The sequence below is a fragment of the Pleurodeles waltl genome, chromosome 5 (assembly GCF_031143425.1).
Source record: "Pleurodeles waltl isolate 20211129_DDA chromosome 5, aPleWal1.hap1.20221129, whole genome shotgun sequence".
NCBI lineage: Eukaryota > Metazoa > Chordata > Amphibia > Caudata > Salamandridae > Pleurodeles > Pleurodeles waltl.
Window position 1 is genome coordinate 309577477 of NC_090444.1, and position 27592 is coordinate 309605068.

At 46.7% G+C, this 27592-nt stretch overlaps 1 protein-coding gene across 1 annotated transcript in view; it reads right to left on the reverse strand.

Annotated features, from left to right (window-relative positions):
• The window catches only part of FSHR (follicle stimulating hormone receptor), a 1893748-nt gene that overhangs the window by 423678 nt on the left and 1442478 nt on the right, over positions 1-27592 (reverse strand). The window contains exon 5 of the mRNA XM_069236717.1: positions 2262-2333. Within this exon, the coding sequence (XP_069092818.1) occupies positions 2262-2333 (72 nt within the window). The remainder of the gene's footprint in view (positions 1-2261; positions 2334-27592) is intronic.

Consider the following 27592-nt stretch of genomic DNA (forward strand, 5'->3'; position numbering starts at 1 on the left):
GAGTCGATAACCTGGTTACCGACTTGTAATATGGGAATTCGACTCGCAAATAGGAAGGGGTGTTCCCCTTCCTATTTGCGATTCACATCACGATGCAGAATTGCTTTGTGAGCGCGAACGCAGTCGCAAAGCAATTCGCAGTTACCACCAGTGTCACACTGGTGGTAACCCATTCGCAAAAGGGAAGGGGTCCCCATGGGACCCCTTCCCCTTTGTGAATGGCCCTGAAAACATTTTTTCAGAGCAGGCAGTGGTCCTATGGACCACTGTCTGCTGTGAAAAAATGAAAGAAAAATGTTTCATTTTTTCGTTTGTATGGCAACTCGTTTTCCTTTAAGGAAAACAGGCTGCATTACAAAAAAAAAACTGCTTTATTGAAAAGCAGTCACAGACATGGTGGTCTGCTGTCTCCAGCAGGCCACCATCCCTGTGAGTGCTGCGACTCGCAAGGGGGGTCGCAAATTGCGACCCACCTCATTATTTCGTATTTCGGAATTTCGTACATCTGGCCCAAAGTTCCACTACATGATGCCATTATACAACTAGTGAACCTTTCTACCTCATCCCGGGCACCTTTTATTTAATCCTACACATATTTTGGGCATTGTAACTTTAGTGGTGTATTATGCATCCAAAAATATACACATGTCACAAACGGTACCCACTCAGGCAGAGGAAACGCAGACACTAATGTAAACCATTTTGCTCCGCTTGTGACTGCTTTCAAATTGAACACGATTTATTTTAGAAAAGACATTTCCCCAGACCGGTATAATCGATTATGATTTTTAAAGCAGCTGGGTGATTAAAATGTTTTTGCAATTGCCGATCAGCGCAGATGTTAGTGCAAAATAGCCTTGCACCATTAAAATTGTTTGTGATCTGACAATGTTCTGCTGAATAAAAATTGACATACTGCTACATTTTAACATGTGCTACAAAACCCAATCAAAATTGCCTATTTGTCTATTTGACCTTGAGCAGAGAGCTTCCATAGTTGATTGAGTATAACTATGGACTTTTTTTTCACATTTGTTTTAATGTTTTTCACAAATCAGTCAAGATTAGCAGAATTCATAAGGAAATAATAGTCTAAGGAAATAGTCTAACACTGTAAAAAAAGAGTCACTCAAATAATTGCAGTGCAGGGCTTAGTGCTGCTTTCATTTATATCTAAATAGTTAAGGGAATATGTATGTTTGTCATTCAGTGCAGCAAGTCACGTTACATCACTGCACTGTGTGACAAGGAAAGGGCAGGGATGTGCCATACGTAAACCAATATGGTGATCCTTGCCTTTTTTCCTGCACTGGCACTCTTTTGGCAGCCTAGCACCAATGCAGGCACCTTTACACCATGGTGCAAGAGTGCATCCGTTGCATGCAGGATTGTTTTTGTGCAGAAAGGGGTTCCGTCCTGTACAAAAAAATCCCCTGAATCTTTTTCCTTTTTCTATGTGTGCTGCAGACGGCAACACACATAGAAACAAGGAAAAAATTAGGATAAATAAAGATCATTGCACCTCACTAATGAGACTTAGCATTGTTGGCGCATCCCCAGGTCTACCACTTCGGGTAAATCTGGGAATGTATCCGAATCCATGGATGTTGCATGGGAACACCCACGCAACATCCATTAAATGCCTCCCTGGGGCAGAGCAACACAGCACAGTAATTTGCGCTGCATTGTGTTACTCCAGACTTATGAAGCCACTCAGGGCAATGCAAGATGGCCTTGCCTGGCTTTATAAATTGCGCTTGCACCACGCAATGACGCAACTCCCTTCATAAATATGTCCCCTAACATCGTTATAGTGAATGTATAATTTTAAACTCCAAAAGTTGTATATTGGAGTTTAAAGCTGCTTTAAAGACTGCACATGTTGGGAGGAAGGAATTAAATTTAAAGTCAACAGCAAACAGCCTTCAACCTCTGTCAGTCCAGCGACATGAACACAATCTTGATGCATTTCTTTGTGCTAGTTAGATGAAGATTCAGATAACCTGTGTTATTTCCCAATCTTTCCTCGCTGAAATGGGACACGGATACAAAGAAATATCGATCGGTGGTTATCATGGTAATACCTCTGATATGAGTCCTTTTTATCTACCTCAATGACCACAATTGTCACATTTAAAAACAAAACAAGACACGAGTTCTTGGTAGTGTGGAATAACGAGGCACAGGACGGGGGAAGTGACATTTTTAGCAGAGAACTATTAAAGGGCTTAAGCAATTTGTAAAAGTCTGCTTATACTTACAGCAAAACAGAATGGAAAGACTGTATCTTCGAAACAGCAGGCACAAGCTGAATCCCTGTGTTTGAGATTAACCTAGAAAAATCGAAAACATGGTTAGGGACGTAGACAAAGAGAGCCATGGACCCTCCAGCAAGTAAGTAAACAACCTCTGCCCACAGTTTGGCAGTAAAACTCCCAAAATAGGTGCTAGGAGCCCCCCTAACGTTCGTGGTACCCTATGTCACTGCAACTGCTGCACTGTTGGTAGCTACACTCCTGCATACAGTGATAGTAACAAACAGTGAAGGGCGGCGTGTCTCACACATACAAGGTATTCTTCAAGCTCGGGGCTTGTACATTTTTAACAATAAAAAATGCTAAGGCCTAAATGCACTGATATAGTTCATCGTTTTCAAACGTGTGGAAGAACCAGCATCACATTGGGGCCTCTTGTAGGCACTGACTGTAATAAGATACATATTACCATAACTTGCATGCATCAAAAGCATAGTTTACAAGTGACATTTCTCCCTGCATTACTATCATTACTCATTTCACCCTCCATATTGATAAACGTTTTGTTTGAAAGTCAAACCAGCTTTGATAAAGTCCATACGTTTCGTCTTCATGATACAAATGCCAAGAGGTTGGCATTGCCAGTATTGTATTGTTTAAGAAAAAAACGCTTTCAAATACTTTTCACTCAAGATACTCTGAACAGAATTTAGAAAGTATAAAGAAGTGTCAAAATGTGAAAAAAACACTTTTCAAGCCTAATTAACTCCCTTCGGCATTTAGCAGTTGTCCTTCTGTGGTGGCTCAGAGAGAAAATGGGCCTCCACGAGAAATGTTACGTTTAGGGCACTTTCTGCCGCACCTTTCAGCTGAGTAAGAGTAGCTTGGCTTTCATGCAATATGTAGAATGCAGGAGATAAAAATAAAACAGTCTTAAATATTTGTGTATAGCCATACTCCTACAAAAATATCCCTGCTGCTGTGCCTTTACAGACAAGTTGAAAGGAGTAGAGAGCAATATAGTCGGGATGGCAAGCAGAACACAAGGGTCCTAAAAAACTACAGTGCTGAAAGGGATTCTTTAAATGTGGACAGTAGAAGGGTACCACTCAGCCAATCAAAAGGATCATAAAAAGACTATTCTCCAGGGGCTATGCTTTCAGGCCTGTGGTTGAACTTGGAATCACTGCTAGTGCTGACTCTTTCAGCCCATGCTGCTTCCTAGTTGAAGTCCTGCTAGTGTGTTCTTCACCTCACTGGATAAAAGACTCAGGACTGCAGCAGTCTATATGAAGTGCACTATATGAAGAGGAATGATCCATGGCAGAGTGGGTGTGCAGCACTGCAATCATTAACTGTCCACTGATCTGATTCTGCATGTCAAGTCCCCTTGGTAGTCCCTTCTTATCGAGTGAAATGTATCCTTCTTGTGATTGTAAATGCATAACAAATATCTCTGATAAACAAGATTAATCAAAAAACATATTCAGTAAAACTTTTGTAACTATCTATCTTAGAAATTATTCCAAGAATGTCTTAAATCTTGTGATTTGTGTTCGAAATAGCTGCAAAACTGCTCCAAAAAGACAACACACCCAGTTGTCCAGGTATGCACACTACTCCAAAACGCAGTCTTGTTGAAATAAATATTCCAGTTCTAGTCATCATTAGTATGTAAATCATGAATGAATGATCATTTGGATGACCACTGGTTCGTGTTAGTAAACCAAAAGCATTGACTTCACCTCATTTATATATTGGGTGGGTTCTGTGGGGCTACAATTACCTGTCTTTCACATTTTCACTGGTGCCTTGGACAAAGTCCACTTGTGTCATTAGTGGGTGTGAAAACAAACCATGTAAAGCTGAGCCAGAGACTCAGTTTACGCAACACAGGGTCAGTTTCTTCATCAAAGGGAGTCCTGCCTTGACAATTTTCCATGACCAACGGAAGCGTTGACAATGTTGGGGAGGGATAAAACAGCGATGGCCTGAAAATCTAATTTTCCTAAAGGTATTTCTTGATGGATGAAGTTAGGAAGTGATCTTCATAGCAGGTGCCCTCAAGTTAATTCAGAAAGTTGTTGAGATAGAAGGTTGAAGGCCATTCATTTGAGTGTGGATCAATGAGGATTAAAGAAGGAATGGGTGTCTTTTTCATTCTATTGATGTAGGATATCATTTTATTGCCCTTTTGGGTAAAGAAGTGAATGCTAGTGCTGCATTTGTCTTATAACATGGGATAGGATGAGGGGGTGTTACTAACTTGCCAAGGTAGAAGACATGATTTTGCGGCTCCGGATCAGTCCGGAGTTCATCCTATTAATCTTCCCACCCTCAATGCCAGGGACGGAGAGCACCAGTGATTGGATATTCTGGTGGCGGGGCATCCTCAAAGCTGCCAGAAAGCAGATGCCATCAACAGGGGCCTAATGGTGAAAATGGCGCCCGGGCCCATGCCTACTGAGAGAAGCCCAGGCCGTGCTGTGCCGACATCTGACTCAGGCTCCCATCTGCACTTGTGGTTGGACTACAAGAGCCAGAAACCATCGGTGAAGACCCCCAGGGTCCGATGAATGCCTTTCCTGCCTGACAGACTGCATGGTGTGGAGGCCCTACAGTGAGGCAAGGTGAGTGGTGAAGGGGAGGCACCAGGTCCTGTCCTGGCGCCCATGTGATGAGAGGCTAAAGCTGGGTCATGCGGGAGAGGAGGTGCCGGGACCTTGACAGGTGGCAGGTGCGCCCCCATTGGAGAGAGTTGGTGAGCTGTGAGCAGCGGAGCCTATGGAGCGGTGCTCTTTACGTCTGATAAGCGATGCCCCACAGCCACTTGTGCAAAGGAGAGGGCCCATCGAGAAGTGACCAGGACAGACTCAGTGCCCAGCACCTGGTGAAGCAGCACAGGCGAGGTCCCGTGGTCACACGTCATAGATGCTGCCACACCTGAGATCAGGCCTTGACTGAGCTCTCATTGGCCCTGAGAGCACCCTCCTGCCCCAGCAAACAGTGGGTCTCTGAATGCAGGAGAGACTGGTGGGGGCAGCTAAGGGGCTCCTTCCCTGCTTTGACCTGAAGGCCACCAGTGTTCTCCATCCTGACAAGAAGCCCATCATTGTTGGTCTGGGCTTGGTGCAACTTGCTGGTGAAAGGCCACATTAACTCCGCACAGCGGCACACCTATTACCCCAACACCCCCCCCCCACTTTTTTCCCGAACTACCCTGCTGGCTGGAGTGACCTGGCACCTCACTTTTTGCCCCCTTGATGGCGGTGCTACACCCATTGGCAAATCAAAGTCCCTGGCCTTGGGTCTGCAACCTGGGCTGTTGGAACACACCCCAGTTTCTGTACAGCTGCCAGGGGCACTGAAACCACTGCTGCCTCCATTGCAGTCACAGCTGGATAAAATATTGGAAGCCACTGTGGACACTAAGGCCACATTACAGCATGAGATTGGCAATGAAGTGGAGCAACTATGCGCTGCCCATCATAAGCTCTTCAACAAAGTGAAGAGTGCTGAGGCAAGACTACACAAGAGGCAACCTGGTCACCAGGCATTGACACTGCAGATGGTAGAACCATCAGATTGGGTACACTACTAAAGCACCAAGTCAAGGTGCAGAAGGGCGAAACAGACAAAGCAACACTAGGATAGTGGACCTCCCGTGGACACAGAGGCTAGTGATATGGTATTATACTCTGAGGGATGACTCCAGAAAGAAGTGGTTCCAATTCAGTTGCCCCCTTATTTGCACTGAAGAACACGCATCATGTGCCCTCCCCAGCCACCTGCCTCGGGGCACATGATGGTCAAGCTGCTTCACTACAGGTACAGAAATGTTCTTATGCAGAGGGAAAGAGTGAGGAGCCAACTCTGCATGGGGAACAGCAGGGTATCCCTTTTCCTGGATTACATGAATGCTCTGAAAGCTAAGAGAGCCTTATTTCTGGAAGTGAAAAAGGTGCTGCGTGAAGAAGGCCTACAATACTGCCTGCTGTTTCCAGCTAAACTTAAAATTATCTTGGGAGATTCTGTGCATTTTTACACTGAACAAGCAGAGGTTTGGGATTGGGTAGAAGCCTACAACATGCAGGGTGGCAAACCATCAGAGAAGGGGAAAGGCTCTGCAAAACAGAGCAGAGCCAGGAAATGGTTGAGCTGCATCTCCCACAGAGGGACACTTGAAAAGCTGACCAGGCCACAAACAAACAAAGACTGGGCTACAGTGCACCACGTGGCAGCGGAACTTACAGTGCAGGTTCTCTTTGATTCAGAGAGCAGTTACTCACCGGAGCGACACTCCATGGCATCGATGTCTGATGACTCTGCCTCAGAAAGCAGCAACCTCCACATAGTCATTCGGCAGATGACAAAGGACCAACTCTGATAGTGAAGCGCCGAGAACTGGTGAACCCTCCTGGCAGAATTCTACACCTGCCCACACAATAGGACAGGACCCCCTCTGCCCCTGTGAATGCGGAAGACACTATGGGGGTCATTCTGACCCTGGCGGCCGGTGGCCGCCAGGGCCACCGACCACGGGAGCACCGCCAACAGGCTGGCGGTGCTCCGAGCATTCTGACCGTGGCGGTTCAGCCGCGGTCAGAAGCGGCAAGTCGGCGGGCTCCCGCCGACTTACCGCTGCTCGGGGGAATCCGCTCCGCCGCCATGAGGATTCTGACCCCCCCTACCGCCATCCTGTTCATGGCGGGAAAGCCGCCACGAACAGGATGGCGGTAGGGGGGGTCGCGGGGCCCCTGGGGGCCCCTGCCGTGCCCATGCCAATGGCATGGGCACGGCAGGGGCCCCCGTAAGAGGGCCCCGCAAAGTATTTCAGTGTCTGCCTTGCAGACACTGAAATACGCGACGGGTGCCACTGCACCCGTCGCACCTTCCCACTCCGCCGGCTCGATTACGAGCCGGCATCCTCGTGGGAAGGGAGTTTTTCCCTGGGCTGGCGGGCGGTCTTTTGGAGACCGCCCGCCAGCCCAGGGAAAAACTCATAATACCCTCCGCGGTCTTCTGACCGCGGAGCGGTATAATGGGGGCGGAATTCTGGCGGGCGGCCTTCGCCGCCCGCCAGAATCAGAATCACCCCCTATGTTACTTTAACTGGTGTGGAATGTGGGGAGATCCTGTGGAACCTCGACGTATGGTGCCCTCAATGGGGCACGTGCCATGAAGCCCTGGATGGTGGCTGTGGGGGCTCCTCCCTGGGCTGAATCTTTGATTGGTGCTAGATAACTACTATATATATGGGCTGATGATTTTAATTTGGGCTAATGCACAGCTGATCTACATGTACAAGCCTGGCCCCTTATCCCGCTGGGCCATTGGTTTGTGGATAAATGGTGCAATGGTTGACTTACAATTTGCATCATTGCAGTTTGGGTGGTTGGCTGTTACTGGACTCCTCTTGGGTTGGGGAGTCTGGGGCTGTTTTGTTTGTTTGTTGTCTCGGGGACTGTTGTGCATGCTGCACTGGGGGCACTGGACCTGTGGAGGGGGGATGCTCAATTGATCTTCGTTTAGCTCAGCAAATGACTGACCTATGATGCACCGTTACGTTTCTGGCATGGACCATCTGGGGAAATTGCTTGTGGCACTGTTGGAACGGGCAGGTTTATGCAACAACATACTCAGCATAGGCCCTGGATGCTGTCTTGTGGGTGAGGGCGGGAACCCCCTTTGAAGCCACACATCAACATTAATAAAGAGGGGCACTATTTCCTAAAAGTGGAGTGACTATACAGCAGGTGGAGTCCTATGGGGAGTGTGTATGCATCTAAGCAAGACCACGTTGCATTTCTTCACACCCTTTCTGCACCCTTTAGCCACCTTTCAAATGAGGCACTGTTACTAGGGGAGGACTTTAATTGTGTGGTGGATGCATGTATGGATTGTTCCACCACTCCTCTCCCAGGGGCATGAGCCCATAGGGCAGCTGTGAGATTCCAGGATTGGCTATGTGACTGAAGATGGAGGATATCTGAAGGATGCAACACAGTGAGGTGCTGGACTACTCCTACTACTTCCACATACACCAACTACACACCTGCTTCGATCAGTATGTTTGCTTGTGTCAACTGAGCCAATATGTGACTAAGACAGAGTATCTAGTCCACACTCTCTCAGACCATAGCCCACTACTACTAGACGTTTGGCTGGAGGATGAACATCTGGAGCTGCACCTGACAGTCCTGCCGAATTTATTCTATAGGCACTCTTTGCAGGCAGCCATAGTGGTGTATTTTGAGATCAACCAGGGCACAACAACTGATTGTGCAATTGAATGGGAGGCCCTCAAGATGGTTATCAATGACCATTGCCTAAGAGGGTTGCTGGGTGTGCGGAGGGAGCTAGACAGGGAGCTACAGGAGCTAGGCGAGGTTCTGCATGATTGTGATAATGCCCTGGGTGCTGACCCAGCAGCTCTCACAAGCTAACTGGCCACAGAGAAAAGATAAAACGTGGCACTGGAATGCCTGCAGCACCACAACACAAGGACTATATTACTAGGGCACAAGAAAAGGGGAACTAGGCTGGGAAACTCTTGGCCTGGTTTTATTAATCCCTAGGCGCTAAACGTCCACTTTCAAGATTATTACATACAGTTCTATTGGCCCTTGGACCTTGTTACGATTGGGGTGGTGTGGGACTTCATGGACCTTTTCTCACTCTGAACACTACCACAGGGACCCATGGAGGAGATAGGGGGCCAGTGACATTCCAAGAAAATAAGGCTGCCGTCAGTGACATAGCCTCAGGCAAGACCCTTGGGTCTGATGGACTACCTGAAGAGTTTTACTCGACATAAGCAGGACTGTTAGTCCCCAGTGTAAAGGTGGTGTACGCTAAGTCATATGCATCGGGGACCCTGCTGGCCTCAGCAAGGGAGGCAATAGTGGTCCCACTTCCCAAATCTAGATCTCTGGAGGCTACAGTCATAGTGCTTTACCCTCTATTTGTGCTGAACATGCATTTCAAAATCCTCGATAAAGTATTAGCGGCCAGATTGCCACACAACATGCAGACGCTAATTCATACAGACCAAAATGGCTTTATACCTACCTCAAGCACTTCCCTTAACCTGTGGCTATACTGTACAGCCCTGAAATACAGGCCACCCCTAGTGTCTTGATTAAGTCAGTTGACTTCAAGGAGACATTCAACATGGTCCAGTGAGACTTTTTCACAGAGGTCATGATCTCTTTGGCTCAGAAACGTGCAATGGATGTACTCCCACCCGACTGCCAGGTTTAAGACGGGCACCACAATTTTGAAGCAATTTATTATTTATCATTGAACGCACCATGGCTGCTCAGTATCCCCTCTATTCTTTACCATAGCGATAGAGCCTTTAGTGTAGTTGCTGAGGCTGGCGGGCAGAAGAAGGAGCACCGTAGTGGGGGAGCACAAACGTATCATATGCCACTCTCCAGATGACCTCCTGCTTTACATGATGGATGATGTCTCTGATGCCAGCCTCATGATAGGAGTCCTAGATGACTTTGGCGCTCTTTCAGGTCTCCAGGTCAACCCAGCCAAGACCTATCTATTCTGGGTCACAATTGGTTCCCTACGGTCTCCAGACATCCTGCTGGACCTAGTCTGAGCTCTCAACACTTTTAAATATCTGGGGAGTCAGATCTACCACACATTGGTAGACTTGTAGGACAGCAACCTAAGAGGGTCACTCTGCTCCCTTAGGTCATGTGTTCCCTTACGGAGGTCACACAAGCTCCCACTCATGCCATGAATTGTGATCTCCAAGATGGTGATGCTCCCGAGGATGCTCTATTTTTTCTCAGACCTCCCAGTTGATGTCCTGGTTCTGGCAACTAGATTCCCTCCTCAGAGGACTCATCTGGGACCTCATTGGCCAAACTTCTTTGACCTATAATGAAAATCCTATGCCCTGGCCCCTACTAGCTGCTGCTTTACACTGCTGATGTTGTTGTGTCTGGTACACCAGAGGGAGTCTGCTATACACCCCTGACCTGCTGCTTGTAGGCCTCCCACATGGTTTCCCCCATCCTACTTCACAGTAGCACAGCTGGGTGACTGGACCGAGGCCCCTTTGTGACAGTGGGTGACTGCTTTCACATGAGCATCCTGCTGGCCCCGGAAGAGATAACAGCACATGGCAACCTGCCCATAAAGTTAGTTCCTGACATATGAAACATTGACAAGGGCTTACAGAGACCTGCGGGACATTGGTGACAGGGAACCCCAGACTTACAAGGTGCTTTAGTTACTGGTAATGGTGGGATAGGCCCAGCACCTGGTGACTTAGTTTTATAGAGCACTCAATGAGATGGTGAGTAATCCCCTCATGGGACAAAAAAGACAAGTGGGAAGCTGTCGTGGGCTGTGAGATCCTGAAGACTGAGTGGCACAGGATGTTAGTGTACCACCACAAAGTGTCCAGGAATACACACCTGAGATACATTCAATTTAACTCCGCCCACATGACATACCATAATCTCATTCCTCACACATTCTCACCATTTTGAACTTCACAAAGCACATGCCTTATTACTCCAGGAATGTTCCTATTCTTCATAATCTTATTCAGATATAGATTACTATGACTACAGCAAGAAACATTATTTAGTCCCCATTTAACTACCTTCTCAGTAGCCAGTCAATGAAACTAGATTTGGGATTTATTTCTAAGCAATAACTTGGACATTTTATTCTTTGCAAAACCAGAACCACTCTGACCAATCTGCTGATGTCACATGGTTATTTGAATAGCCATCTTGACAATGAGGGTAAGCTGGCTGGAGGTGTTTCAAAAATGCATAAAAATGCAAAAAGCCTGAAAACTGATATTCCACTTTCCATTGCTTGCCAGTGAATTTGATCCCCAATAAGAAGACACAATTTACTAGCTAATTGGAAATAAACTTGTATTTGTGAGGAGCTACTGAAGAAATGTGAAGGTCCTCCTTCAAACACTTCTGCTCATCAGTAATCTCTCACCTACTTGTTCAGGTCCCACACATGTGAGAGGTACTATAATTTTCAGGGAAGGTGGAACATTGAAAGAATAGCACATGTAGATTTGTCTGAGCATTATCTAAAATCATACTCCCTTCTGATCTCTACCTTTCAACTGATAAGATCATAAAAATGGATCAAACACCTGCAGTGTAAATGTGTTTTATCTAACATCATTCGTAGCAAATCTCCATTTTCTCATCAGTTTGATTTTAATTCTTGTTTTAACCTATTTGCAAATAATCTTATTTGCAAATAATTATATCGAAACTATAACTACATCAATGGTTGAACTATCCCAAGTGAAATTAAATAAAAAAATATCTATGAAAGCAGCTTAGGGATATTTCAAAGAACTGAATGAAGAGATGAGATCTCTCAAAACTATGAAACACCAAAATCCATTCATTGGAACCTTAAAATTGTTTCAGAAAGAGTAAAAAAATAAAACACAAAAATATCGTTGCAGCTGCATTTTTCAAATGCAAGCAAACAAAACACCACGCCATATAGGGTTTTAAAATTGTTTAACAAAACAATCAATCTTTCTTCCCCACAAAACCTCAATAACACTAGAGAAAAACGGTAGATAATTTCAAAGTTCTTTATGGAGAACTTAAAAAAGATATACCTTTCCTTTTCTTTCCCAAAAATGTAAATACACATTACTTAACAATCCCGAAATCGTCAAATGTCTTTCAAACATTCATGGAAATAGCACAAATGGAATTAAGTAACAGAATCACTCTTATACTTTTCTAACACTGTATGTAGCAAGGACTTAGTTCATTCCAGAATTCAGGTCGTTAAACATTTAAATATTGTCAGTACTTGCCTTTTAAAAGAATATCTTTCTCACTTTAAATGCATACCACAAGTTTTTATGTAGCAAGGATTTTTTTAACCTTTTTGGTTTTTCTATTGAAATGTAATTGTAGTCGTGCTAAACAGCAAGAAATCCAAATTACACTGCCATGCGGCCACATGTTTTCCACTAACTCTGAAACATGCCAACTGTTGGTGTGTCAGACCTTATTAGTTTATTGCAATAAGTTGATAGGGGGATGTGTGTATGAGGTTGGTGAACCTTTCGACTCGTTTAAGATGTTCACACCCTCAAGTCTACACATAGCAAAAACATCAATAGACAATCAATAAAAAATCTTTAGAGACAGTAAAGTTCACACACCATGACCAATTTGGCCATGAGTAACCACAACTTATTATGAATTAGAAAGTTTATTTCCCTATATTAACAATGCTAATATCACGTAAATAAGTCTCAAAACCACATGATATAAGTACAGAAACCACAAAGGTTGACCAAACCTTCCAAAGAATAGCAACTTAACTAATGCAATAATAACTAATCCTTCCAAACCCAAAGTACAAATTAACAACAAGAGTAATTGCGCAATGGAAATGACATACATTGAGATAGTCAGCAATTGGGCAACATCAAGTCAGTACCCTAGTCTTTTGGGGGAAGGTGTCTCTGTCATCAGATCAGGATTAGCATGTGGGGCTTCATGCAAAAAAATTTATCCAATATTAATTTGGAAAAACATTTTAATAAAGACATTTGCAGTTCATAATACCTCTCCTAATTATTGATCAGCAAGCGGTGAATTTCTTCATCTGGAGGACATCAGTTCAGGAAGCATCAGCAACATGACATGACATGACAGGGGTAATAGTTCAGAATCTGGGACTTAAGTTTTCTAAACCATTAAGTTAAATCTTTAAGGCAAAGAGCTAAGACACATTGAGCTCTAAGCATTGAGTTCAAAAGTGAACACCAGCATTTAAGCATGGAGCATGCAAATAATAGAGTAAGGTCTCAGCAGCAAAATTTTCGGAGAATGACCCAAAGTTAGGTCTCAGCAAAGTGGCCTCCAAGAAGACAGCTCGTGAAATGGCCCAAAGTTCTTAGTGCAGTGCGGTTAAATCAAATTTGTCCCACGTTGTCATTGGTCAGAAAATCATTAGAGAGCTTACACATCCAATGAGAATATTATTCCATATCAACGATATACTTAGAAAGTCTTTCACATGTTGATGATTAGTTTGTCGCCTTTTAGCCACATTGTCGAGTTGTCAAAATGCAATATTTAATGTTTCTTCCTCTCCTTCTATCAGTGCCTTCATTGTTAATTTCCTGAGAGCATTAGTTTCTCATACGTCTAAACTAGCAAATTGTATCTATTGTTGTACATTAACACTTCTACATATTACCTAAAATACAGTAGCTTATGAAGACAGGAAACATTTGCATGTTTGTAGGATTTGGTCAACCGCCAAGACAGATAAAATTAGTTAACATTGTGTTCGGCAAACATGACATCATATTTTATTCTGACATTGTAGGTCTCAAAAATTAGCAGACATTTATTTTCAAGCGTAGGCCTGTGCTAACTTGAGGCCTTCAGTTAATTTAAGCTAACAGATAACATTTAACCGTGTGTATGACATATTACTGCATTTTATTATTAATATAGACTCTAAATACACATTGTTATTTTTGATAGGACATATCAAATTTCATGGCAGTAAATCAAGTGGGCACATTTTGAGTTACATGTTATTTTCTATAGTGTCTTTTCTATGTATATTCAAAATACAAGAAATCAAAAATACACTGTCATGTGGCTACGTTTTCCTCTAACTCTGAAACATGCCAACTGTCTGTGAGAATCCAGATGGAGAAAACATAGTTTGCCTTCCGACCATCTAGAGCATGCTCACAGAGTCAACACACTTAGGGTCTACAAAAAGGCAATCAGGAAAGCTAAATAAAGCTGTTATGCTGAACTGATTTCCAAACCCTCTAATCAGTGTGGAGGCCTTTTCAAGTTATTTGCTACTGCCACATTCCCTTTTCATAGTTATATATGTTGCTTCACAAGTGGATTTATGTGGGCCTCTCAATAACTTCATTAGTGAGCAGAATATTAAAGACCTTTTGTGTATCTGACATCAAACATCAGCATCAGCCTTTTTACTTCAACCTTCTATCATAAGGAGTGCAACCTCCATCCAAATCTATCTTAAATCTACAGATGCAGCCATGGATCCAGTTCTAGAGTGGCTACAGATGCATCATTTTGGACTTCGTGCTCTCTGCGGGGTCACCCCAAAACCTTTTGCCTTCACCCCTTGTGTTCTCATTTTTGTTGGCTTTAAGACTCTGTGCACTTTACCAATGCTAACCAGTGCTAACATGATTGTGCTCTCTCCTTAAATATGATAAAATTGGCCGACGACTGACTGGCATATTATATTTACTAATAAGTCACAACAAAAGTGGTATATCATATACACAGTGTCTAGAAATTAAATGCTACTAGTGGGCCTGCTAATATAGAACACATGAACATGCCAAAAGGTACTTATTTGAAACAAAAAGCTTTTAAGTTGATTGCTTAATTATTTCCAGTTGTTCAAAAGTAGCATCAGAACTGAACTGAAAAATATACTTAACACATTATAAATCAATCAAACACATTGACACAACAGGTGTACATAATAGATGTCCTTGTTGGACCTTTACTTGTTCTATTTTGTACCCAAGCCTATGAGGGCCTACTGAGCTGTCCTTTTGTATTTATAGTTATTACAATCAGTGGGCCTGCAGCACTTATTGTGCCACCCATTTGAACATGTCTCTGGTCTGCCATTGCAGCCTGAATGCAGTTTTAAACTCCCAATTTGACTTGGCAAAAGAAACCCCTTGCCAACCCTCACATTTCCCTTTTATCACAGACACCACTCAGATAGGCCCTAGCAACCCAATAGGCTAGAGTGCACTGTAGCTAAATAGTTGGACATGTACTCTTACATTTTACATGTTCTGGTAGTGAAAAATACTTAAAATGTTTTTCAGTACTATGAGGCCAATGCTCTCCCACAGGAAAACATTGGCTGCTTAATTGCATTTAATAAGTGGTCACTGTTAATAGAAGCAACAGATTGACATTTTGTGTTAGGTATGAGAAAAATTGTAATTTAAATCCCTCTATTATGGTAAGGTTGAATTTCATGTCACAGTTTTGAAAATGCCACTCATAGAAAGTTGGCATTATCCCACCCTAAATATTGTGGTGCCTGCAGCCTGTTACTTGGTAACATGACCGATTGTATTTGGCAGTTGAACTGTGTTTATTCCCCCCAGAGAGCCACACGATAGAGGGATTATGGTCCTCATTACAACCCTGGAGGTAAATCCCGCTTACCGCCGTGCAGAAGACCGCCAACACACTGCTGAAGCAGTAGAATTCCGCTACAGCTATTACGACCCACAGCTCAGAACCCGCCATAATCCAGACACCCAAACAAGTACGCCAGACCAAAGGTCAGTGATAAACTGGCGATAACAAAACTGACGCCGTCACGCCAACAGGAATACGCCCACACTATCACAACCACCGAATCCACGCTGCAGTCTTTCAACCGCGGTATTCCATTGGCGGTACACATCACAGCGCTCAAAATACACACACATTTACAAAACACAACCACATTGGACAATTCGAAATACACACCTGATACACATACACACACTACACCCACACACCCAATCCAATATAAAACACACACCCACATCACCCACAAACCCTTACTACCAGAATTCTGATACCACGCCAGAGAGAGACACCACCAGAAACCACACCAGCATCCACAGACACACAACATCATCACTCACACAACATCCACGCACCTCAAACAACACACAACAACACATCCCCTCACACATCATAACACACACCACCTCACACAGGAGCTCAGGGTCATGGTGGAGGAAATCGTCTGGGTAGAGCCACAGCTATTCGGATCACAGGTGCAACACACCTCCATTGTGAGGAAGATGGAGCTATGGCACAGAATCTTCGACAGGGTCAACGCAGTGGGACAGCATCCAAGAACTGGGGATGACATCCGGAAGAGGTGGAACGACCTACGGGGGAAGGTGCATTCAGTGGTCTCCAGACACCAGATTGCTGTACAGAGGACTGGTGGTGGACCCCCACCTCCTCCCCCACAACTAACAACATGGAAGGAGCAAGTCTTGGCAATACTGCATCCTGAGGGCCTTGCAGGAGAAGGAGGAGGACTGGACTCTGGTAAGGCAAATCTTTACTACCTTATCCCTCACCCCACCTGCATGCCATCACATACTCCCACCCTTACCCTCACACCCATCACCCCAAAAGCCCACAGATACCCCACCAACACAACCCACACATCCCAAAACCAAGCCCTGCATGCAACACCAATGCATGACACCCATCACCCAAGCATGTCCACTACAGATACCCACACAGACCCCAAACCAGTTATCACACAAGGACCTAGACAAGAATGCAAGCACTGGAGTACAGGGTCACTCACCCATTGCACACGATGGCACACACTGATGCAATAATCATGCCTTTACACCCCTGCAGGACCCCTGCCCAACATCACTGGACAGGAGGTACCAGACATATCCAGTACCCCCACAGAAGAGACCCACAGTGATGACAGCAGCTCTGCACAACTGTATCAAGATGACCAGCCCGGGACCTTGGGACAGTCGGTTCCCCTGACACTGGCACAAGCCACCACAGAGCCTCCCCCCTCAGGAAACACCAGCACAGCACCCACCCAGCGGGCCCATCCCTCTGTCCCCAGGACACGTCAATCAGCAGTGTGTCCACCACTACAGGGAACCCAGGCAAACCTACCAACCCAAGACAATCAGGGACCTGGGGGCAGTGGCAGTGGGCACAAGGTTCAGGGGACAGAGGAACAGGAAAACAGGGGAACTGGGAGGACTGCTGTGCGACAGGGGGAGGACAGGCCCAGGGAACCCACTCTCCACGAGGCCCTCTCCAACAAAATCAGGCGAGCGTACCATCATTCCCAGGAGACGATGGCAGCGGTACTGGCCAAGTTTCAGGAGACCCAGTGGCTGCAGGAGGAACACTATCTGGGGATCATAGAGGAACTGAAGTCCATTAACACCACCCTGGTAACCATTGCAGGGGTCCTGCAAGACATTGTCAACACCAGGAGGGACACTGTGGCACAACAAGGGGCCCCTGACACTAGCCTGGACGATGAACAGCCCTCCACCTCCGCCGGCGCTAGTGGACAGGAGGCACCGCCACAGGAACACAACACCAGCACCCCACCCCCTGCAGATGAAGAGCCACCCCGCAAACAATCCCTGAGATCCAGGAACAAGACAGAGAACATTGTCAAAGACCCCCGCCAGGAAATGAGACCACCCTGAATGTCACCCTTCTGTCCCACTTTGCCACCCTGTCCATCCATCAACTGCCCTTGCTCCACTTCCTATGCCCCTTTGGACAATGCACCTGTGAAACAAATAGACTGGACTCTGCCATGGACATTCCTCCACCATCACCCCTGCCCATTTTACAACCCCCTCCACTTATTTGCACAGAAATAAGCACACTTCAATCACAAAACAATCTGGAGTCAGTCTGTGCTTTCACAAATGTGTAATTGCAATAACTATGGAATATAGCAATGTCAATTTAATTGTTCACATACCGATGAAACACAGCTGTAGGGCTGGAGGAAATATAGCAGAGGGCACAAAGTAGGACCCACATTTGTTCAATGGAAAGGCAAAGTGACATGTCAGGTTCCACACACTGTGTGAAAATGACAGACTTATGCTAGCTTCAACAATAGTATGAGATGTGGGAGGCAGTGACATCTTCTTACCCGTGTCTCACTGGAAGTATTGCTGGATAATGTTGTTTCTGTTGTCGATATCCTCTTCTTCTGCCTCCTCTTCTTCACTGTCCACAGGCTCCACAGCTGCCATAAGACCACCAGCTGGACCATCCTCCTGCAGAAAAGGCACCTGCCATTGCAAAGCCAGTTTGTGCAGCATACAACAGGCCATGATGATCTGGCACACCTTCTTTGGTGAGTAGTAGAGAGAACCACCTGTCATATGGTGGCACCAGAACCTGGCCTTCAGGAGGCCGAAGGTCCGTTCAATCACCCTCCTAGCTCACCCATGTGCCTAATTGTAGCGTTCCTCTGCCCTTGTCCTGGGATTTCTCACTGGGGTCAGTAGCCATGACAGGTTGGGGTAACCAGAGTCATCTGCAAATGTCGAGGGACAACTGTTAGACACACACTAACCCGTAGCGACAACCCCAGACCCAGGCAACTATTTACACTGTATAGGGTCCTTGTCCTCACTTATTAGCCACACATGGTGCCTCTGGAGTTGCCCCATCACAAAAGGGATGCTGCTATTCCTCAGAATGTAAGTGTCATGCACTGAGCCAGGAAATGTGGCATTCAGTGGTCGGCCAAACACACCATCTGCACATTCATCGAATGGTAGCTCTTCTGGTTTCTGTACACCTGTTCACTCCTGCGGGGGGTACCAAGACCACATGTGTCCCATCAATGGCACCAATGATGTTGGGGATATGTCCCAGGGCGTAGAAGTCACCTTTCACTGTGGGCAAATCCTCCACCTGAGGGAACACGATCTAGCTGCGCATGTGTTTCAGCAGGACAACACGTTAGAGAACATTGGCTGGGACATCCCTGATGCAATGGCCACTGTTGTTTGAAAGGAACCACTTGCCAGGAAATGGAGTACTGACAGGACCTGCACTAGAGGGGGCATCCCTGTGGAATGGTGGATAGCTGACATCAGGTCTGGCTCCAACTGGGCACACAGTTCATGGATTGTTGCACGATCAAGTCTGTAGGTGACTATTACGTGTCTCTCTTCCATTGTTGACAGGTCCACCAGTGGTATGTACACCGGAGGATGCCACCATCTCATCACCTGCCCCAGCGGACGTGCCCTATGGACGAGAACAGTGAGCAGAGAGTAAGCCAATACTGAGGTATCACAAAATGTCATTTGCACAGATTTATTAATCCGAAATTTGCCTGTTACTGTGTGTATGCAAGGCCCACATTGGTGTGACACAGTTAGAATTAATGCCATATGGCCCCCTGAAATGGCGGCTGCCTGACCTGTGAGGTGGGACAAAGGGATATGAGGTAACTGCGCTGGCGTTGTACACCGTCGCGGTAGGCGGTCGAAGACCGCGGCGCAATCCTGCATTGGGTAACATTTGACCCTATGGGTCCCAGGAACCAATGACGATGTACGCCGGCAGTGACGGTACGCACCGCCGAGACGTGACCGCCATTTTCTGTCTGTTCCCTCACTTGATACCTGACCTTCAACAGGAGAGGACCTACACTGCAAGTGCTAATGTGACCTCAGTCTGGAAGCGACGATGGCTCACGTGTCTGTGGAAAAGGCCCCTGCCTTCACTTCGAAGGAGTTGGAGAAACTAGTGGATGGGGTCCTCCCCCAGTACACACAACTGTACGGTCCTCTAGACAAACAGGTGAGTACACTGTGAGAATGCTGCATGGGCAATGCCTGTTTGGAGTGGTGTGGATAGAAGAAAAATGGGGAGGGGGGACTGACGCCTGCATGTGAGGACGGTGAGTGTATGTGCGTCAGGGCAAGGGTGGGAACGTGGGCCAAAGAGGATGACGGTCTGGACGGGTAAAGATTTTAATTTTCCCCTGTACTATTCCACTAGGTCAGCGCCCACCAGAAGAAGGATATTTGGCGTGCCATCGCCAAGGACGTCCAGACCCTGGGGGTCCACCACATACGGAGCACCCACTGCCGGAAAAGATGTGAGGACCTTCGCCATTGGAGCAAGAAGACGGCGGAGGCCTAGCTGGGGATGGCCTCCCAACATGGGAGTGGTGCCCGTCGCACCATGACTCCCCTGATGTTCCAGATCCTGGCGGTGGCGTATCCGGAGTTGGATGGGCACTTGAGGGCATCACAGCAGCCACAAGGGGGTGAGTACACTATCATTCTGCTGACTTTGTGCGCATTACAAGGTGTCTGGGCAGGGGAGGTGGGCAGTGGGTTCCCCTAGATCAGGGCGAGCTTTGTAGGCAAGTTCCCTTGTGAGCCCGGCTCTGTGGCACCCCACCCCACTAGTGGTTAGTGCCATCTACACATAGTCGGGCTCCTGTGACTTCCAGGTGTGCAGCAATCAGGCTTAGGCCTTGTACCCAATGGGCATGTTATAAATCTAGGAACTATAAGTGCATGGCCTAGTGCAGAGGGCTGCTGTGTCTGTTGTGGTCGCCAACGGTAGTGGTGTTGCATGCACTGAGCATGTCTTTCTTCTGTTTCTCCCCCACCTTTTTGTGGTCTCCCTGTTCTTGTGTGCAATAGCATCATCAGGCAGAGGAGCAGTGGCACCGGAGCAGGAGGGAGCTGCATCCCACTTGGCCCTGGAGGTTGAAACAACAGAGTCTGAAGCCACCAGTGGGACGGAGGGTGAGGGGAGCTCCACGGCGGGGACAGGAGCAGACAGCAGTGATAGCGACTCCTCCTCTGATGGGAGCTCCCTTGCAGTGGTGGGCCCCTCTGTGCCCCCCGAATCAACAGGTGCAGCCGCCACCCCTCCTACCAGCACCGCCCTCCCATCTGCCCCTCAGCGTGTGTCCCGTGCCCGCTCACCCAGGAGCTTAAGCATCTCCTTCACCCCAGCCACCTCAGGCCCTGCCCCAGTCAGCCCTGCTGCCCTCAGTTAGGAGGCTATTGACCTCCTGAGATCCCTCACTGTTGGGCAGTCTACCATTCTGAATGCAATCCAGGGTGTTGAGAGGTATTTGCAAGAAACAAATGCATACCTGGAGGGCATTCATTCTGAGCAGGCAGCCCAACAGAGAGCAATTCAGGCTCTGGCCTAAGCACTGATGGTAGCCATTGTCCCTGTGTCCAGCCTCCCCCCTCCAACTTTCTCCACCCAGACCCAATCCCCTCTACCTCAGCCTATCCCAAGCATACCATCAGACCAGCATGCACACACCTCAACCCACAAGTGTGGCTCAGGCAAACATAAGCACCACACATCCGACAGGCACTCACACAAGCATCATACCCATGCACATATACCAACATCCACTGCCTCCACTGTGTCCCCCTCATCCACATCTCCCTCCTCCCTCCCAGTCTTGTCTCCACTCACACCTGTGGGAAAAAGGTGCCCACATCCCGGAGGGAGAAGCCGAAAACACCTGCCACCAAGGGATCAGGGAAAACAAAAGGGGATAGTGGCAAGACAGCTGCGCCACCATCAAAGGTGGGGAAGGGCCAGAAATTGAAGGGCAGGTCAGGAGAGGGCATGGTGGCACCGACTGAGGGACCAGTGTCACACCTTCTGTCCACATCGATGCCAACCTGTACGGTGGAGAAGACCGCCACCTGCACCACCACCTGCACCGCCACAGAGCCCGCCGCCAGCACCGCTGCCACAGAGCCCGCAGCCATCACCGCCACCACAGAGCCCGCCGCAAGCACCGCTGCCACAGAGCCTGCCGCCACAGAGCCCGCCGCAAGCACTGCCGCCACAGAGCCGGCAGTCAGCACCGCCACCACAGAGCCCACAGCCAGCACCGCCGCCACAGAGCGCACCGCAAGCACCGCTGCTACAGAGCCCGCCGCAAGCACCGCCAGCTGCCCCGCGACATCCTGAGCCAGTGGCACCACCACAGACATGGCTGCCATCCCCAGTGGTCAGTCGTCCGAGGCTGGTGGTGAGGTCCAGGAGCCTAAAGCATCACTGTCATCACAGTTGTCACCTGCATATGGAATGCGAAGCCGCAGCAGTGTGGGGTATGTCTCTGCCTCCATGGCGTATCAACCTACCTGTACCTCGGCAATGGCACACACACCCAGGCGAGGGTATTGTTGCAGCCACAATGCACGTGGAGCACTCTGGGCACAAAGCTCCCTCCAGAACCAGTGGAGTATCACATCCACTACCTCAGTCCATGACAGGATGAAGCACTCTGGGCACAAAGCTCCCTCCAGAACCAGTGGAGAAAGGCATCCACTACCTCAGTCCTTGGCAGGATGAAGTACTCTGGGCACAAAGCCCCCTCCAGAACCAGTGGAGACTGTTATCCACTTGAGATACTGTGGCTTTGCACTCCCCAGGATAATGCAGTGGGCAAACCACCCACTGGAGAGACTTGAGAGACTGTGGCTTTGCACTCCCCAGGATACATGAATGGGCATGAAGCCCCCTCGTGGAGCAGTGGCGTTGTGTGTTCATCAGGCTGAGGTGCCCCCCTTCCCTCCCCCTGAGGTGCCTGTATATTTTCTATGTGATGGCCCTCCAGTGTTCTCTCCGTTTGGAGTCAGGTATCTAGTGTGGGCCTCGCCCATACATTTTGTGCCCAGTGGTCCACGGACAATAATTGGTGCACTATCCGGACTTGTGTAGTTGGTGTACATAATTGTATAAACTGGATTTTGAGTTTTGACTGATGGATTTTTTTTATAACAATCGTTACAATCATTTCCTTTTGTCCTTGCGTTATTCAATGGGGGTTGGAGGGTGTATGTGTAATGTTGCAGCATGTGTTTGTATGGTGTTGTGGGTGAGGGTGGGGGTGGGGGTGTTGTATGTTGCGTGTGTGTGTGTCACTCTCTTTTCCCTCCCCTGTGTTGTAGGTGCAGTACTCACTGTGGTCATCGCCGCCGTCGTTGGAGCTCCTGATAGAGGAGCAGGAAGACCATCGCTGGCAGGATCTGCAGTTCGTGCTCCATGGCGTCCTGGTTCCTTGTGGGGTGTGGAGAGGTGAATGTTTTCCCTTCTGTGTACTGTTTCCGCCGTGTTTTTATTCACGTTGGTTCCGCCCCGGAAAGATGGCAGATAGCCGTATTGTGATAGGGTGGGCGGTACATTATGTTCCGCCTATCTGTTGGCGGTGTCTGCCGCGCTGTTTGTTTATACCGCCTTGGCGGTCGGAGTGTTAAAGTGGCTGTCTATGTTGGCGGTTTCCGCCACAGTCGTAATCCCATTTTTTTTTCCACCGGCCTGTTGGCGGTATTACCGCCGCTTTAACACCAACCGCCAGGGTTGTAATGAGGGCCTATGTGTGCCTGGACGGGCCATCAACTGGGAGTATGGGGGGACAGAGCTGGGCACAGCCCCACTTGCAACAGAATAGGCTGCTCTCTGCCTTCATACAAAGGACTTGTCACCCCTGCATTGTTCATGCAGCCAGCTTGGAGCCAGGGCGGGGGAAGCAGTAAACTTCGAGCACTTCAAAGAGAATTCCCGAGGCACCGGGTATAAAAATAGATGCCTCATTCCCACTCTTCAGTTCACTTTCTGGACCTTTGAAAGGACTCTTAGAGGACGGTTTACTAATGTGGTCTGCTGTGTATATCAGAAGACTGCTTTGCTTGATCTAGAAGTACTACTTTTCGGCCTGAGGCCTGCCTTGAGCCCTCAGAGGTCTACCCTCCTGCTTGAGCTCTGTTCAATTTCTGAACCTAGGACTACTAGGGTGACCCCAAGAGATAGTTGGCTTGCTTCCTATTCAGAGCCCCAGGGATAGAAAAAGGCTCCAACTATCTTGGCCCCACACCAGAAACCAGCCTGAGTGAGTTCTAACACCCCCAAGTGGTGCTACTCTAGTCCTTGACCCTTGTTGGTGGTGCTAAAGGTGCCCAGATAGCCAAAATCCCAAACTTCGGACTGAGAAACTTTTTGTCTAAAATTTGCTCTGAGAACTCAGAGGAGACTGGGACCAACCTGCTTGTCTATCCAACCAAGATGCATCGGCGGTCAGTCTGACTTTGCAGCAGCTCCCGCTATGTTCTTCTCCACAGCAACAGCACCTGTTCAGCTGTCCTTTGCACAAGGGGTATCCAGTCTCGTCGAACTCTCATCAGCTACAGCCTCCAGCCTCAGCCTGCTGGAGATTTTTGACTTCCAAAAAAAAGACATTGGGCCTGATTTAGAGTATGGTGGAGGGGTTACTCTATCACAAATGGGACAGATATCCCATCCGCCGTACTACAAGTTCCATAGGCTATAATGGAATTGTAATAGAGTGGACAGGATATCCGTCACATTTATTTTGCAGTAACCCCCTCCACCAAACTCTAAATAAGACCCTAAACCATGGCATACAAATCTTCACTTCAACATCATCCAGCGGCTCCCTGCCAACGAGGTCTCCTTTTTTGGACACTGTTGCCGGCCTTGCCTTGCTGAACTTTACCTTCTCAGAATATTTTTCTTAAAATTTCTTCTAAGTTCAAAGGTAAGCCGGACCATGACACTTCTTTTATCCGACCTGCACTCCATTATGGACGGTGATATTTTTTTACTTTGCCACTATGATGCGTGATTTGATGTCCGCGTTTGGTGCTTTGAACTTTTAGGTGCTAGCTTTTTACCTTAAACTTTTAAAATTCATAGCTACAGTTGTACTAATCGGATTTTTCTCATTTTGGTGTCAAATAGCTTATTAAAGGTACTCTATTTTTCTAAATTGATATGCAATTTTAGTTGTGTTGTGTTTTGTTTTCACTTTATTAATGTCTGTGTGCTGCATAAATACTTTACACAATTTCTGACAGGGCCCTTACCCTTAGACTTCTAGTCGGTCACCTACTTAAATGCTCCTTTTTGCCTAACGCATTCCCAGTCAAATCATCTGGACTTTTATTTTATTAACTTTTACCACTCCCGTATGGTTTTTAGATAAGGAAAGGCACTGAAAACACCAGGAAATGGCTTTTCGGATGATGCACCACTGCTCACTGACGAGGGCGTGTTTTTTATCTTAGTTATGCTGGACATAGCCATGACGTTTGGTGATGTTGTAAATCATCGGATTGTGCTAAAAAGGTTGCTCACAGATGCAAATGGTAGTCGGATAGAGATGAAATATTGCTAATCTTTTTAATCAAGCATTCCCAAAGGCTCAAACTGGGCTCATTCATGTATTCACCATGCTTTCGTGTTTGCAGAATACCACAGAAGTCACTATTATTGCCTGTTCTTATTTATTAGCTATCTATCCCTCTGTTTCAACATTTTAGGGGCTCACAGATGAAGTTTCATTTTATGCGCACAACATGCAAAATAATATTTGTTGCACCAAGAAAGCTCAGGCTTCCTGGAATTGCTTAACTTGCTAAGCACATCAACATTCGATGCAAGCCAAACAATTACAACTCAACAATTCCAAGACACGACATTTTGCTTAGAGGACCACATTTCCTTTAAACTTAACACAAAATCCTTTGTCTCTATAAAGCACCTTTGACTCTCCACCAAAACCACCTCTTTGTTTGATGCCACTTTAGAATCCACTGCGAAAATCAGACTTAGGTGCATTACAAAAAAAAAACTCAATGTTCTCTCCAACTACCAATCCATATAGGTCCAGATGTAATACCTTTTGTTTTGCGACTTGCAATTTGCGATCCGTTTGGGAATCGCAAATTGCGAGTTGCAAGACAAAATGTACAACAGTGTTAAGTACACTGTTTGTGATTCCCAATGGGGTCGCAAATAACCTACTTCATCATTATTCATGAGGTAGGTTGCAATTTACGACCCATTTGGGAATGGCCCACTCACGGAGATGGTGACCTTCTGGGGACAGAAGACCACCATGTCTGTGACTGCTTTTTAAATAAAGCAGGTTTTTTTTTAAATGCAGACCATTTTCCTTAAAGGAAAACGGGCTGAATTTCAAACAAACAATTAAAAAGTTTTCTTTTTTTTTTTTTTCAGAGTAGGCAGTGGCCCGTGGAACCAATACCTGCTCTCAAAAAATACTTTTGCTTCCATTCACAAAGGGGAAGGGGTCCCTCGGGGACCCCTTCCCCTTTGTGAATGGGTTAGTACCAATTTGAAATTGGTGTTAACTGCAATTGTTTTGCAATTGCATTAACAGCCACAAAACAATCATATATACCACTGCGACTCACAGATAGGAAGGGACGTCCTTGGAATGCACCTTTCAAAATGCGACTCGCAAACCCTTTTTTCGATTCGGTAAATAAATTACCAAATCATGAAATTGGGTTTAGAATCAGTCCATTTGCGATGAGCAAAAAGCTTTGTACAACTGACCCATAGTGTTTCCCTGTCCTTATCAAAGGCAAAGTAAGGGGTAAACCACAAGGCCCTGAATACATCACTATCCCCTCTTCACCATTACCAATCCAGTTTCTGGTATTGTGTTGCACTGAGATGACTACTGATCAATTTTTTAAATCTTTTTTTTAAAAAAATTTCTTTTTTTTTCTTTTTCTACATATAGTTTAGTACGCAATCAGTAAACATACCCAACTGGTACCTTATCAAAGGCAAAGTAAGGGAGTAAACCCCAGGGCCCTGAATACATCACCATCCCCTCTTCACCATTACCAATCCAGTTTCTGCTATTGTGTTGCACTGAGATGACTACTGATCATTTTTTTAAATCTTTTTTTAACATTTTTTTTTTTTTTTTACATATAGTTTAGTCTGCAATCAGTAAACATACCCAACTGGTATCGACCGTGCTGCATAGTACATAACCAATAACGTCAGATCAAATAGGACAGAGATTTGCATATCATCAGGGAGCAAGTCTGTGTATTCTAATGCGACAAAGCATACAAGAGCCTACATTCAAATAAGCAATAAAAAAGTTAATTTTCAGAACTTCAAACAAGAGAACTTGCCTGCAACCTCATATTATGAGAGAAAAAGCAACTCATCAGTACAGCAAGGAAGGTATAACCTTTGTCCTGAAAGTAAGAACGCCATCATTCAAAGGATAATGCTGCTCCTGGGCAGAATTAAGAATCTCATTTACGCAGTGGGCGGAGTTGCATGAAGATATAAACCGTATCTCAGCCAGCAGTGTGTCCCAGCTGGCAGAAATGTGGTATATGCGTAGGCCGCTGTTATCCTTCCAGTGCAAAGCCGTGCATTCATGGAATGCGCCCAGGCAGAGAGGGCAGGGGGAGTGGATGATGTCCATCTGCGAGTGATCAATTGCTTGGCAAGCAAAAGTGAAAGGCCAATGGTCTCTGTAGCTACCCTATTATTTTTGGTCCGGTGAAGCATTCCCAGCAGGCACGCCTCCCAAGTGTGCAGCGAGGAATCCTCCTTTCATCTCGCTAAAGAAGTGGTGACACCCAGCCAGTACTGGGAAAGCGAGGGGCACACCCAGAACAGATGTAGAAAATCAGATTTGGGCAAGAGGCAGTGGGGGCAGACAGCATCCGTGCGGTGGAAGTAGGTCTTGAAATGTCAGTTGGGTGAGGTAGGGCCTATGTAATCTGCATTACTGTATGATCCTGAAGCAGACATTACGGGATACTATGGCAGGGCATGCTAGGATGTATTGCCACTCTCTCTTTGTGCATGGGTGGCCAAGCTGACGGTCTCAGTGTGGTCGCAGTGAATTAAGAGGCATTGCATCATGTGTGT